Source organism: Schistocerca serialis, chromosome 1 (assembly GCF_023864345.2).
Source record: "Schistocerca serialis cubense isolate TAMUIC-IGC-003099 chromosome 1, iqSchSeri2.2, whole genome shotgun sequence".
Classification (NCBI taxonomy): domain Eukaryota; kingdom Metazoa; phylum Arthropoda; class Insecta; order Orthoptera; family Acrididae; genus Schistocerca; species Schistocerca serialis.
Window position 1 is genome coordinate 1,142,938,536 of NC_064638.1, and position 12,783 is coordinate 1,142,951,318.

The window sequence follows — 12,783 nt, forward strand, 5'->3', positions numbered from 1 at the left end:
GTCCTCCTGTGCTGCCCTAGTAATGCCTCACACTCAAAACAACAAATTCCTTTTCCTGTGAATGCTAATTCCTCGAAGGTAAACTTCCAGTCTGCCAATAAATTACGTGTCCTGAGATGTGACATTCGTCCCTTACACGTCGTGTCTCAAAACTTTCGAAAACACTGGATTCAAGGATTTTATTTCATAATTGTCTACATTATCTCTCTCTCCTTTTTTATGTAGTCGTTTCACTAACGATGCCATTTAACGCTCATACTCTGCCGGCGAAGGTGAAGCTCTTCATTTCCAACATAAAGAAATCAACATTTGTCTTGAAACTGTTATGGTCACTTTTAAAATTATCACTGTCAAGATACGTAAATTTTTATTTTTAAATATTTAACGTCTCAAAAATGAGATCGACAGGAAGTGCAAAATGGCTAAGCAGGAATGGCTAGAGGACAAATGTAAGGATGTAGAGGCTTATCTCACTAGGGGTAAGATAGATACTGCCTACAGGAAAATTAAAGAGACCTTTGGAGAAAAGAGAACCACTTGTATGAATATCAAGACCTCAGATGGAAACCCAGTTCTAAGCAAAGAAGGGAAAGCAGAAAGGTGGAAGGAGTATATAGAGGGTCTATACAAGGACGATGTATTTGAGGACAATATTATGGAAATGGAAGAGGATGTAGACGAAGATGAAATGGGAGATACGATACTGCGTGAAGAGTTTGACAGAGCACTGAAAGACCTGAGTCGAAACAAGGCCCCGGGAGTAGATAACATTCCATTAGAACTACTGATAGCGTTGGGAGAGCCAATCCTGACAAAACTCTACCATCTGGTGGGCAAGATGTATGAGACAGGCGAAATACCCTCAGACTTCAAGAAGAATATAATAATTCCAATCCCAAAGAAAGCAGGTGTTGAGAGATGTGAAAATTACCAAACTATCAGTTTAATAAGTCACGGCTGCAAAATACTAACGCGAATTCTTTACAGACGAATGGAAAAACTAGTAGAAGCCGACCTCGGGGAAGATCAGTTTGGATTCCGTAGAAGTGTTGGAACACGTGAGGCAATACTGACCCCACGACTTATCTTGGAATCTAGATTAAGGAAAGGCAAACCTACGTTTCTAGCATTTGTAGACTTAGAAAAAGCTTTTGACAATGTTGACTGGAATACTCTCTTTCAGATTCTGAAGGTAGCAGGGGTAAAATACAGGGAACGAAAAGCTATTTACAATTTGTACAGAAACCAAATGGCAGTTATAAGAGTTGAGGGGCATGAAAGGGAAGCAGTGGTTGGGAAGGGAGTGAGACAGGGTTGTAGCCTCTCCCCAATGTTATTCAATCTGTATATTGAGCAAGCAGTGAAGGAAACAAAAGAAAAATTCGAAGTAGGTACTAAAATGCATGGAGAAGAAATAAAAACCTTGAGGTTCGCAGATGACATTGTAATTCTGTCAGAGAAAGCAAAGGACTTGGAAGAGCAGGTGAACGGACTGGATAGCGTCTTGAAAGGAGGGTATAAGAAGAACATCAACAAAAGCAAAACGAGGATAATGGAATGTAGTCGAATTAAGTCGGGAGTCGGTGAGGGTATTAGATTAGGAAATGAGACACTTAAAGTAGTAAAGGAGTTTTGCTATTTGGGGAGCAAAATAACTGATGATGGTCGAAGTAGAGAGGATATAAAATGTTGACTGGCAATAGCAAGGAAAGAGTTTCTGAAGAAGAGAAATTTGTTAACATCGATTATAGATTTAAGTGTCAGGAAGTCGTTTCTGAAAGTATTTGTATGGAGTGTAGCCATGTATGGAAGTGAAACATGGACGATAAATAGTTTGGAAAGGAAGAGAATAGAAGCTTTCGAAATGTGGTGCTACGGAAGAATGCTGAAGATTAGATGGGTAGATCATATAACTAATGAGGAGGTATTGAATAGGATTAGGGAGAGAAGAAGTTTGTGGCACCACTTGACAAGAAGAAGGGACCGGTTGGTAGGACATGTGTTGAGGCATCAATGGATCACCAATGTAGCATTGGAGGGCAGCGTGGAGGGTAAAAATCGTAGAGGGAGACCAAGAGATGAATACACCAAGCAGATTCAGAAGGATGTAGGTTGCAGTAGGTACTGGGAGATGAAGAAGCTTGCACAGGATAGAGTAGCATGGAGAGCTGCATCAAACCAGTCTCAGGACTGAAGACCACAACAACAACAACAAATATTTAAGATGTTTCTGAAGATGTTTACTTACCTTCTGCCAGTATCTCCTTTATTTCCTGGTAACGCTTATTGTCGAAAGGTTTGACTTTGAAGCCGAGTTTGCTAAAAGTCTTCAAGACTGCGTCTTTGTCTCGGCTGGTTCCTTCCCTTCTCGGCGGCCTGTACAACTCGTCGTTTTTGTACTCACGGATGTCGAACTCATAATGGTTGAAGACGAGAGCCAAACCACGCTTAGTATTGCGCATGAAGTACTCCTCGTCGTCTTTCGAGACGCCAGGGTTCGGCAGCGCTTGCATCATTCGTGAAGGTTTGGAAATTCTGCAACCAATTGGGTGTCATTCAGTGTCTGTACATTGTAGAGCAAAGTAACTTGATCTTTTTAGAAATCCATTCAAATAAAAATAACGCAGATGTGTATTTAATGATGAAGTTGTCTGGCTACTTATTTACGAATGCCAAAAAATTAGTGTGAGACTCATCACTGACGAAAATAACGTCGAATTCAGAGTTTCATGTTTGTTACTAATGTTGATATGAGGCGTACAAATCAAGCAGCATCTCTTATAGCATCAACAGCCTCATGCTGGAGATTAAATCTTGTTGCAAGATGTTCACCCCATCACATCACATGCACTTTTTCCAACACCTGTTACTGAAATTATCCATTTTGTTGTCTTAATTCATGTACTACAGTGTTGACCAAGATCTTAAAGCTGAAAGCGGTCATGCTGCATCATCAGTCACATACACATATTTAAAAAATGCATGGCCTCTAGATGCTATTGAGGCGTAGCGGCGTATAACGATCCTGCCTTGGAGGCAGTTAAGTGAGAGATGTGTCTCAGAGCTGGATAGTGACAGATGGTGACACGAGACTGGACGCGCACGTAGTTTATGTATCAGCCGATAGAGGACAGTATTGGATAGGGGGACTGTGATTTTAGTTTCGATTGTGCCCAGTAGAGTGCACTAAAGTAATAGAATGTTTTTCATAAACTGTTCTAGTATTTTCATAAAGTGTTATTATTTCTTTTTGTGTACGTAAAATGTTATAAATGTGTTTTAGCAGTATGAATGATGCGTTAGTGTGGTTTAAGGTTAATATGAAGATAATTGTTTAACAAGTTATGTAGTAGGATATAGTGTGGGAACATTTCGAAGAAGTATGGATATGGACAAAGGGGATTTTTGTAGAATAGATTTGTAAAGTAAGTTTATGGTAAAGGGAAAGTTAATTCAGGTATAAATAACAACAGTAAATAACTTTATGCATAAGCAAAACTTCAGCATATTAGATAATTACGTCGGTAAGAAGTTCAGTCGTGAGGTTTACTATTTTGCGATTGGTTATGGGTGAAAAGCGTGGACTGACGTGGGAGAGTGTTGTTTTGCTATTGGCTGTTAAGTAAACTGACCAATGGTAAAGCAGTATTCTTCGCGCGCATTTCTCTGCTGATAGAGAAGACCTAGAGTATTCTAGACAAGAGTGGAAGCGTAGCCATGAAAGAGATCGGAGGTGTGCAGTAGTAGTTCCGATGGAAATGATAAGTTGCCGGATCTAGCAGTGTTTCATACATCAAAAGTGTTAGAAAGTGACGGCGTAATTATTCCGATGTATGTGTAGAAATTTCGGAATTTTTAAGTGAATTTTGTGACGAGAAAAGACATATATTCCGCGTGGCGTATTGATCAGGTTGGTGGCTAAAAACTGTGACTGCTTTTTGAACCGACAGACTTAATATTTGGCGAGCATTATCAATCAAAAACAATCAGGATTTTTGTAGCTATTACGTTTTCGGGAAATGCAACGCCATAAACTTGCTAACGTGAGTGAAAGGGGTTGTGAGTGACTGTGTTAAGACTAGCACAGGCTTGGCAGTGATACTTGTTCACCTAAGTTTCAGAATATATTAATTGAGGACAAAATTTCCAACCTTTCATTTCGTGTTTCTCCCGAAACGTAGATTAGTGACTTTAATTGCAGCCTGGTTCACGTCGAAGTACAGTAGGTTTCACTCGGCTTCCCTACTGATGATCTGCTGACACAATGTTCACAGGTAGGTGCAGGTCCGTCGTAAAGGGACGGAAAGAACCGCGCCGCCGCACTATGTCATCAATTATCAGGCTGACAGCGTAGCAAACATGTGCACTGTCATGAATGAGATAGTCACTGACAATAGCAAAACAGCGTGATGTTCCAAGGAAGTGAGCAACACGTGAAGATTGATACCTGTGATGTGTGCCAGTGGTAGCTTTGAATTTCGTTCTGAGCAACAGACCAATTCTCAGCAAATTCGAAATGAAGAATTAATGTATAAGTATTCTGGGATGTGGCTGATTTTACTTCTCCTATGATCTGTCTCTGAATCCCCATTACGTACTCCTGAAACCATCATTTATCTTGCGGCTCTTGACATATACATATAAATGTCAGGTCCATCTCTGTGTGCTATTTTTCTGCGACACTACTTATGGCGAAAGAAACAAGTTTCCAATTAGTGCAGTAAATAAATGTGCGTACTTCTTTCACTGCCTAGCATTTTACTCATGTTGGTAGTAAGGAGTAGAATTCTGTGAGACCAATTTTCAAATTTGGGTTCTCCTTTTTTTATTAGGAGATATGCTTTTCTGAATCATCTTGTCATATGTATTTTTACCTTTTTAACTTCTTCACCATTTTCACTAACAGAGATAACATATGCCTGGTTACGACCTCGCCTGTTGTAATCTTTGTCATCACTTAGGTAATATTCCAGAGCAACAGTAAACATTTCGTCTTGCAACGGATTCCCACAGTCAGAATATGGGCATGCCCAAATACCTTTCTCGTTCTTTATTTTACAAGCTTTTGAAATCAAATAATGTGAGGAAGTGGCTATCTATTTCTGTATCTACTGCTTAGAGTAGATGCCTGATATCAGTGTTAGTAACAGTACCTTCTCAGTACAAGTGGCTTCTGGGACAGAGGTATTTAGGTTTTGAAACCACACATCACATTTCGTGCACATATCACTATCTTCAGGGTCTGCACCAAGTGCATCTACATTATACACTTCAGAAAGTTTTGAAAATGTTGCCTGTTCAAAGTTGTTTCACTTTCTTCCACTTTTCTTTTTACATACCGTGTTCTTCTTGTGCATCTTACCTTTCCTGGACCTTTAAGGAGGGATATCGTTGGAGCTAGAGTAGAAACGTTAACATTCAACACATCAACAACTTCACACCCAGAAATATAAACATCTGCAATGTCTTCTTCAGTTTCACATTTGGGTGATGGGGGTCGTTTAGGTGAGTCGTCACTGAATTTCTTCTTGTGATGAGTGTAGCAATTCCTGCACAATTGATGTAATGATAATACTGTTACTTGAGGACCAAGATATTTCTGCAATACCTCTGACACATTTCCAACAATTGTGAAGTGTTTTTCACTTTCTTAAACACCACCTTTCTGTGTCTTTTTTCATAGCCGACACATCTCACTCTTTCACTACCGTATTTTCTCACTGACACTGTATCCAACAAAAAGTTCAAAACAAACACAAAACTCAATGCATAACGATTCATGTGCAAGTTCTCAATCATTTGTTATAAACAGAAGAGCGCTGGAAACAGTGTTACCAACATGCATATTTTACACCAGAAATTCAGTGTTGCGAATTATGCAGAATATTGAAAATTTTTTAACACTTTACAGAGAAAAATATTGCCCACTGGTTTGCATTGACTACTAACATATTAACCAAATAATATTTAGCGTAATTCTCAAAAGTTTTCGGATGTGGATTTTCTAGTGAATAATTCGTAAAAACTCGTAAAAATGCAATTTTTTACATTTTTAGTAATAAATATTTACATAATACAGACAGATGGAGCAGGAAAGATACTGTTTATAATTACATCAGTAGTATCTGGTAATATATCAGAAAAGTTAGCGTTCTGTGAATTTCTAAATTAGAAGAAAAAGTTTTTTAATTGGAAAAATAATTTAAATTTCGTTTTTCGTCTTAAATTTGTAAGTTAAAGGAACCCTTTAGGTGTATGGGTTAAATAAATTTCAACACACTAACAGGGAGCTTTATAGCAAAACATCTGCCATGTCCCCAGTACTTTTGGTTCATTAGTTATTTTTTTTTTTTTTTTTTTTGTTCTCTACTGTTTGAAGAGTAATTTACAAAATAAACATTCTTCAAAAGGCCATAACATTTACGAAAATTAAGACAAAACGAATATATTTTATTTTTTAACACTTAACGATATAGAGGTCTAATATATATTTTTTCAGAGAAATTCATGACCATGAGTTGACATGAGCTGTATGATTTGAGATGAAATCACCCAGATGTGGATCCATCTATGAGGAACTGCTTGGAGAGTGTGCAGCGAACAGACTTGAATCGCAGGGAAGTGCCATTGCAGAGGGTACTGAAGGCATCAAAATCAACTAAACTGCCTAGGATCGATGTACTGGAACCATTAAATCATATACCAGCAAGAAATTGATTTGTATTAACAATGATAAATCATTTTCCTCGGTATGTTGTCAGTGACACCAGCGCAAGCAATGGCTAACAACTGGATAATCGAGTTTGGAGATCCAAGTAGACTGACCTCAACCATGGCACGAATTTCATGTTGGTCTTTTTGAAGGAGCTGCGTTGGTTGTTGCATGTGAAGAAGTTAAGAATGAGTCCTCTTCATCCAAAGGCTAAGGACAGAATGTAGTGGGTTCATAGAACAATCAGAAAAATGCTGGTCCTATGTGATGCCACATCACAGCGATTTGATTTGGATACATATCTTAGGTTCGTGTATAACTGAAAAGTACACGCGAATACTCGGTTATCCCCATAAGATTTGATGCACGGGCGGTAGCATCATCATTCGATTTCATAAACACGAAGAATAAAATACAAGAAGAATGAGAACGAGTACAGAAGACGAATTAGAAGGCTTGAGAGAAGCAGAAGGAATCAGTGAAACATATGGCAATTCACTGCAGTTTAAATTAGGGCACTGGGTGATGTTATACGCCCCTCACAGGCTGAAGAAGAGGATGAAGAAGTTCATCACAAGGTATCAGGTGGTGAAGGCTACTTCACGAGTCAACCTAAAGCATTAGTTAACGAGAAGAAGGGTATTTTGAACATCTACGACCTTTTCGAAATAGTCTGAACTCAGTTCCAAGAATTTTTATGGCAGAGTCAGAGAATAACATGAGGAGAAGGAATAAGAGGAAGAGACAAGAAAATGTGGTTGAGCCTATGCAAGAAGTACCATATATATTAAGATCAAGGATATGAGGGGTGTTTGTTACAGATTTCGTTTCTTATATTTATATATTACCTCGTATATAGGATTGTAGTGAATTACTTATTTTAACACAAATACTTTTTTCGTTATTTTTGTTATATTTAATGGGATTTCTAGCAGCAGTTGCCTTCTGAGGGGGGGGGGGGGGGTGTAAGAGTGACATTAGCCCCTGTTGCATTTCATCATATTTACTAGGCATCAGTGGCGCTGAAGGTGATTTTTAATGGAAGGGAAATGCGGAATAACGTGAGAACTTTGGGAAAAGTACTCAACTGACTTTGGCAAGGGGTGCTGAATCGGGTGTAGTAAGCTGCATACATCCTATGAGCAACTACGGGAACAAATAAGATGGGTAGTGGAAGTTGTGGCACGTACACATGGAAGAGGGGACGGTGGGATGCTGTGGGCAAAATCTAGAAAACGGTTTTTGAGATGGTATGGCTTCATTTACACAGCTTGAGGCTCCAGTGAATGGGCACCACTGTTGTGGCCCAGCTGTGGGGATCCAACGGACGTCCAACATGACTCGGGAGTTTGGCGATGGGTCCGCACTGGTGGCCAGCCCTATTACTGCTCGCATTGAGGTTGACCCTCACCAGTGGCCGAGTGGGAGGTCGCCTTGTGGCGTGGCAGGCAGTGAAAGACTCCCCAGGGGGCGGAAAGTAAGGACTCCCTGGTTAATCTGACGACCAGGTTACAGGTGCTGTCTGTGACTGACACTGTCGCTCAGCCAGATGCAGTCACCTGTCCTTTTCCAGAGGAAACCTCTCAGCCTGCAAGACCCAGGCAGTCACAGGGGGTGGGATTATTGATAGTTGGGAGTTCCAATGTTAGGTGCGTTATGGGGTCCATCAGATAAATGGCTGCTAAGGAGTGGAAAAAAAACCAGTGTGAACTCTGTGTGCGTACCGGGTGGAGTCAATCCAGATGTGGAATGGATCCTTCCAGATGCCACGAAGATCACAGGATGCAGCCACCTGCAGGTGGTGGCTCACGTCGGTACCAATGATCAGAAGAGATTGTCTCTGGTTTCGAGTGGCTATCAGAAGTAATAAAGGCTGCCAGTCTTGCTTGCGAGATGAAAGCAGATCTCTCCATTTGTGACATAGTTGAGAGGGCCGATTGTGGACCTCTCGTACTGAGCCAAGTGGAAGGTCTGACTCAGAGGCGCAGATGGTTCTGTCATCGTGTAGGCTGCACATTCCTCGATTTGCGCCGAAGGGTGGTGGGGTTTCGGGTTCTTCTAAATAAGTCAGTAGTCCATTACACGCAGGAGGTGGCTACACGTGTAACGGGGGTTAGTGGCGTGGACTTGACGGTTTCTTAGGCTAGAGGGTCTGGGGGAAATATAGAAAGGCTTCAGTCTCAATGGGTGCAAGTCGAACGCAGGAAGAACTTAGATCTAGGAACAATCGGTATAACAGTTGTAAATTGTCTTAACTGCTCTCGGAAAGTGCCAGAGCTCCGAACGCTAATAGAAAGCACTGGTGCTCATTTCGTTATAGGCTCTGAAAGCTGGCTAAGTCCGGAGATAAGTTAAGCCGAAATTTTTGCGAGGGACCTAATGGTGTTCAGAAAGGCTAGGCTAAAAACAGCAGTGGCGTCTTTGGTCCTTTTAGAAGGAGTTTATCTTGTAGCGAAATGGAAGTAGATAGTTCCTGTGAGTTCGTATAGGTAGAGGTCATTCCTTTCATCCGGAATAAAATAATAATTGGATCCTTTCACCGACCTCCCAAATCAAATGATACAATTGTTGAAAGGTTGAAAGAAAACTTGATTCTAATTTCAAACACATACCCGACCTATTCAATCAAAGTTGATGGTGACTTCAAATTTTCCCTCGATATGTTGTCGAAAATACATGTTTAAATCCACAGATACGCATTTTGTGCTAAACGTATTGTCTGAAAATTATTTCGAACAATTAGTTCATGAACCTACTGGAACAGAAAACAGATGTGAAAACACACTTGACCACTTAGCAACAAACAGTCCTGAGCTAATGAGCATCAAAGTGAGTAATGCGATTCGTGAACACGGGTTTGCCGTAGCGACACTGAAAATCATAACTCTCAAATCCTCCAAAAATAAACTAAAAATATATTTATTCAAAAAAGCAGACAAAAATTCGCTTGACGCCTTCCTGAGAGACAATCTTCACTCCTTCTAAATTAACTATGTAAGTGTAGAGCAGACGTGACTTAGATTCAGAGGAACAGTGTCGACAGCAATTGAGAGAGTTGTACGAAATAAATTAAGAATAGACGGAGCTGATTCCCCGTGGTACACAAAACAGGCCAGAACACTGTTTCAGAAACAACGAAAACAGTATGTCAAATGTAGACGAACGCAAAATACTCAAGATTGGCATCTTTTACAGAAGCTCGCAATTTAGAGCAGATTTCAATGCGAGATGCTTATAACAGTTTCCACAACGAAACTATCTCTCGAAACATGGCACAAAATCCAAAGAGACTGTGTTCATATGTAAAGTATTCTAGCAGCAAGACACAATCAATGCCATGTCTGCGTGATAGCAACGGAAATACTATCGATAGCAGTGCTACTAAAGCAGAGTTACTGAACACAGACTTCTGACATTGCTTCACCAAAATAGACGAAGTAAATATTTCCCAATTCGAATCAAGAACAGCTGGCAACATGAGTAACTCAGAAGTAGATATCTTCGAAGTAGTGCAGCAACTTACATCACTTAATAAAAGCAAGTATTCCTATCCAGACTGTATACTAATTATGCTTCTTTCAGACTACGCTGATTCAATAGCTCCGTACTTAACACTCGTATACAACCTCTCGCTCGTAGAAAGATTCGTACCCAAAGACTGGAAAGTTGCACAGGTCACACCAACATTCAAGAAAAGCAATAGGAGTAATCCACTAAATTGCAGATCCACATCATTAACATCGATATGCATCAGGATTTTGGAACATGTATTGTGATCAAAAATTATGAATTACCTCGAGGAAACAGTCAAGCGAGACACAGTCAACACGGATTTAGAAACAACTTTCTTGTGAAACACCACTAGCTCTTTACTCACACGAAGTATTGAATGCTACTGACAAGGGATTTCAAATTGTTCGTGATTTCCTGTCAAAGAGGCTACAGTTCGTAGTAATGGATGGAAAGTTATCAAGTACCAGAGAAGTGATTTTTGGCGTTCCTCAACGTAGTGTCATAGGCTTCTGCTGTTCCTTATCTATACAAACAATTTAGGAGACAATCTGAACAGCAGTCTTAGGTTGTTTGCAGATGACACTGTCGTGTATTGTCTAATAAAGTCATCAAGAGATTCAAACAAACTGCAAAACAATTTAGAAAAGTTATCTGTATGGTGTGAAAATTGGCAGTTGAGCCCAATAACGAAAATTGTGAGGTCATCCACGTGAGTACTAAAAGAAATCCGCTTAACTTCGGTTACACGATAAATCATTTAAATATGAAGGCCGTAAAAGCAACTGAATATCTAAGAATTGCAATTGCGAACAACTTAAATTGGAAAGAACACACAGAAAATGTGGGGAAAGCGAACCAAACACTGTATTTTATTGGCAGAACACTTGGAAGATGCAACAGATGTACTAAAGAGAGTGCCTACGCTACGCTTGTCCGTTTTCTTTTGGAATAGTGCTGCGTGGTCTCGGATCCTTACCAGAAAAGACTAACTGAGTACATCGAAGAAGTTCAAAGAAGGGCTACACGTTTTGTATTATCGAGAAATAGGGGAGAGAGCGTCACGGAAATGATACAGGATGTGGGGTGGACATCAATAAAACAAAGGCGTTTCTGGTTGCGGTGGGAACTTTTCCGAAATTTCTATCACCAATTGTCTCCTCCGGATGTGAAAATATTTTATTGGCGCCGACCTACGTAGGAAGAAACGGTGACCACAACAAAGTGAGGAAAATCAGAGCTCGCATGGAAAGAAATAGATGTTCGTTTTTTCTGCACACTGTTCGAGAGTAGAATAAAACCGAATTATCGCGAAGGTGGTTCGGTGACCCTCTGCGAGGCACTAAGTGTAATGTACGCAGGTTTAGGTGTATTTACAGGAGTAACCGTAAGTAATACATGATCAAAAATCCATTTCACAGTTACATTTATTGGAGTAAATCTAACTTTCTTCTCTCACTGCATCTTAGGATTTGCAAGAATACTACTAGGATATTCTCACTATCCATAACATGCGAGGGTGATATTAGAGAGTGAAACGAAAAACTGTGCGAGCAGTAAGTAGACTGGCGGAGGGAAATAAGTAGCCAGAACCGTGGCAGGTTACAAAGACAGTGAGAGTGAAATGCTTGACAACACATGGTGATTACGGAAATCGTCAAGTAGTGTAATAGATTACGCTAGGAAATCGGAGGACACGATAAATCGGATTTTGTGAGTGCTGCAAGCATGAGTAGAAGTAATGCGCAAGGGAATTGTAGTGAGGAGGCTATTACAAATATTATCAGATAGCTTATGGGGCACATGAGGGGTAGTCTCAAACTTGGAAGAAGATATACATCATGTGTTTCATGGATAACTGGGTGCTAATTTTCTGTCGTCTGAACAGTACTTGTGAGTGTTATAGACAGCATGGAGAAAGCTGCCGCCTGAGTTATACCTGATTACGGAACCCAGTAGACAAAACGTGCCCTTCTGTCCCCGCATAGCATCACTAAAAGCGAAAACTGACCGGGCACGATTGTGAGTTCTCTTTCGATTTATAGTAACAGGAAGACATATACAGCTGAAGTGTTACGCCATTCACACATACCCAGCCAGGGGGGCAGCCCTTGAGGAGTTCGTGTAGATTGGAATCCGTGGAACATTACTAACATCGGAGGGAGGTCCGACAAGAGTTAAACAAATTAGCTTGAGCACATGCGTGTTACAGTTGTTCTTAGTCAAACAGAATGGACAAGATAGTGTGAGGGATATCGTGGAACCTAAAGTGCATTTCCAGCAAGCAGCTTTTCATTGGATTTGCTATACTTGTGGTGACATGGTAGTATTGACTAGTTGTTACGAGCAGTGAAAGCTCACGGAGGCCAGATGGATTCAACTGAAGGGTAGTGGCTTATCAATCAGCAGGTCTAGATGCTATATAACAGGATCAATCTTCCATCTACCAGCAGAAATTACAGTAATCACGCAACCACAGTTGCACAGTCCAGTAGTACCTCTGGAATTATTGCCAGCGCCGAATATAACATTTGTAAACCAACGTTAGAACCTGACCTAAT

General features: G+C 40.4%; 1 protein-coding gene across 3 annotated transcripts in view; it reads right to left on the minus strand.

The window, feature by feature from the left end:
• LOC126417544 (caspase-1-like) overlaps positions 1 to 12,783 on the minus strand; it is a 270,319-nt gene that overhangs the window by 189,087 nt on the left and 68,449 nt on the right. The window contains exon 3 of one of the 3 annotated variants that reach the window (XM_050085126.1): positions 2,249 to 2,535. The exons of the other annotated variants lie outside the window; for them this stretch is intronic. Within the exon in view, the coding sequence (XP_049941083.1) occupies positions 2,249 to 2,535 (287 nt within the window). The remainder of the gene's footprint in view (positions 1 to 2,248; positions 2,536 to 12,783) is intronic. 3 annotated transcript variants of the gene reach the window in all.